This window comes from Penaeus monodon, chromosome 23 (genome assembly GCF_015228065.2).
Source record: "Penaeus monodon isolate SGIC_2016 chromosome 23, NSTDA_Pmon_1, whole genome shotgun sequence".
Lineage (NCBI taxonomy): Eukaryota > Metazoa > Arthropoda > Malacostraca > Decapoda > Penaeidae > Penaeus > Penaeus monodon.
In genome coordinates, this window is record NC_051408.1 from 29,008,710 (window position 1) to 29,009,143 (window position 434).

General features: G+C 40.1%; 1 protein-coding gene across 3 annotated transcripts in view; it reads right to left on the bottom strand.

Annotated features, from left to right (window-relative positions):
* Positions 1–434, bottom strand: part of LOC119587918 (E3 ubiquitin-protein ligase XB3-like) — a 46,347-nt gene that overhangs the window by 2,838 nt on the left and 43,075 nt on the right. For all 3 annotated transcript variants that reach the window (XM_037936628.1, XM_037936629.1, XM_037936626.1), the window contains one exon: positions 79–189. In XM_037936628.1, the coding sequence (XP_037792556.1) occupies positions 79–189 (111 nt within the window). The remainder of the gene's footprint in view (positions 1–78; positions 190–434) is intronic.

Consider the following 434-nt stretch of genomic DNA (forward strand, 5'->3'; position numbering starts at 1 on the left):
AACACTGTGTGGAACTGTCAAAATGGAACTTCTAACATTAGATGAATTAATATGCATCTTTTAAGAATCGACACTCACATGTTGCGGCGATTGCCAAGTCATTAACTACACCTGCGCGACAGATGTGCTCTTTGCAGCCTTCCGTCCAGGTGTGGCCTTCTATATATCGCTCGTTCCCTTCCATACAACCTGGAATGTGTTGTTCGTAGTTCAGTAAAATCTCTAATTTTCTCTCTTACATTGTGATCTAGAGCACAGGGGCTGGATCAAAAGTTTACAGAAACAGTACTGTTCACTCTAGTAAAACTGAGATATCAAAGACGCATCTAGGAAACACGTGGAACAGAGAAATCAATTACCCTAATGAACACGATCTTCAACGGTGATGATAACGGTGACAGTGGTCAATATCAATATCAGTAATAAAATGAAAC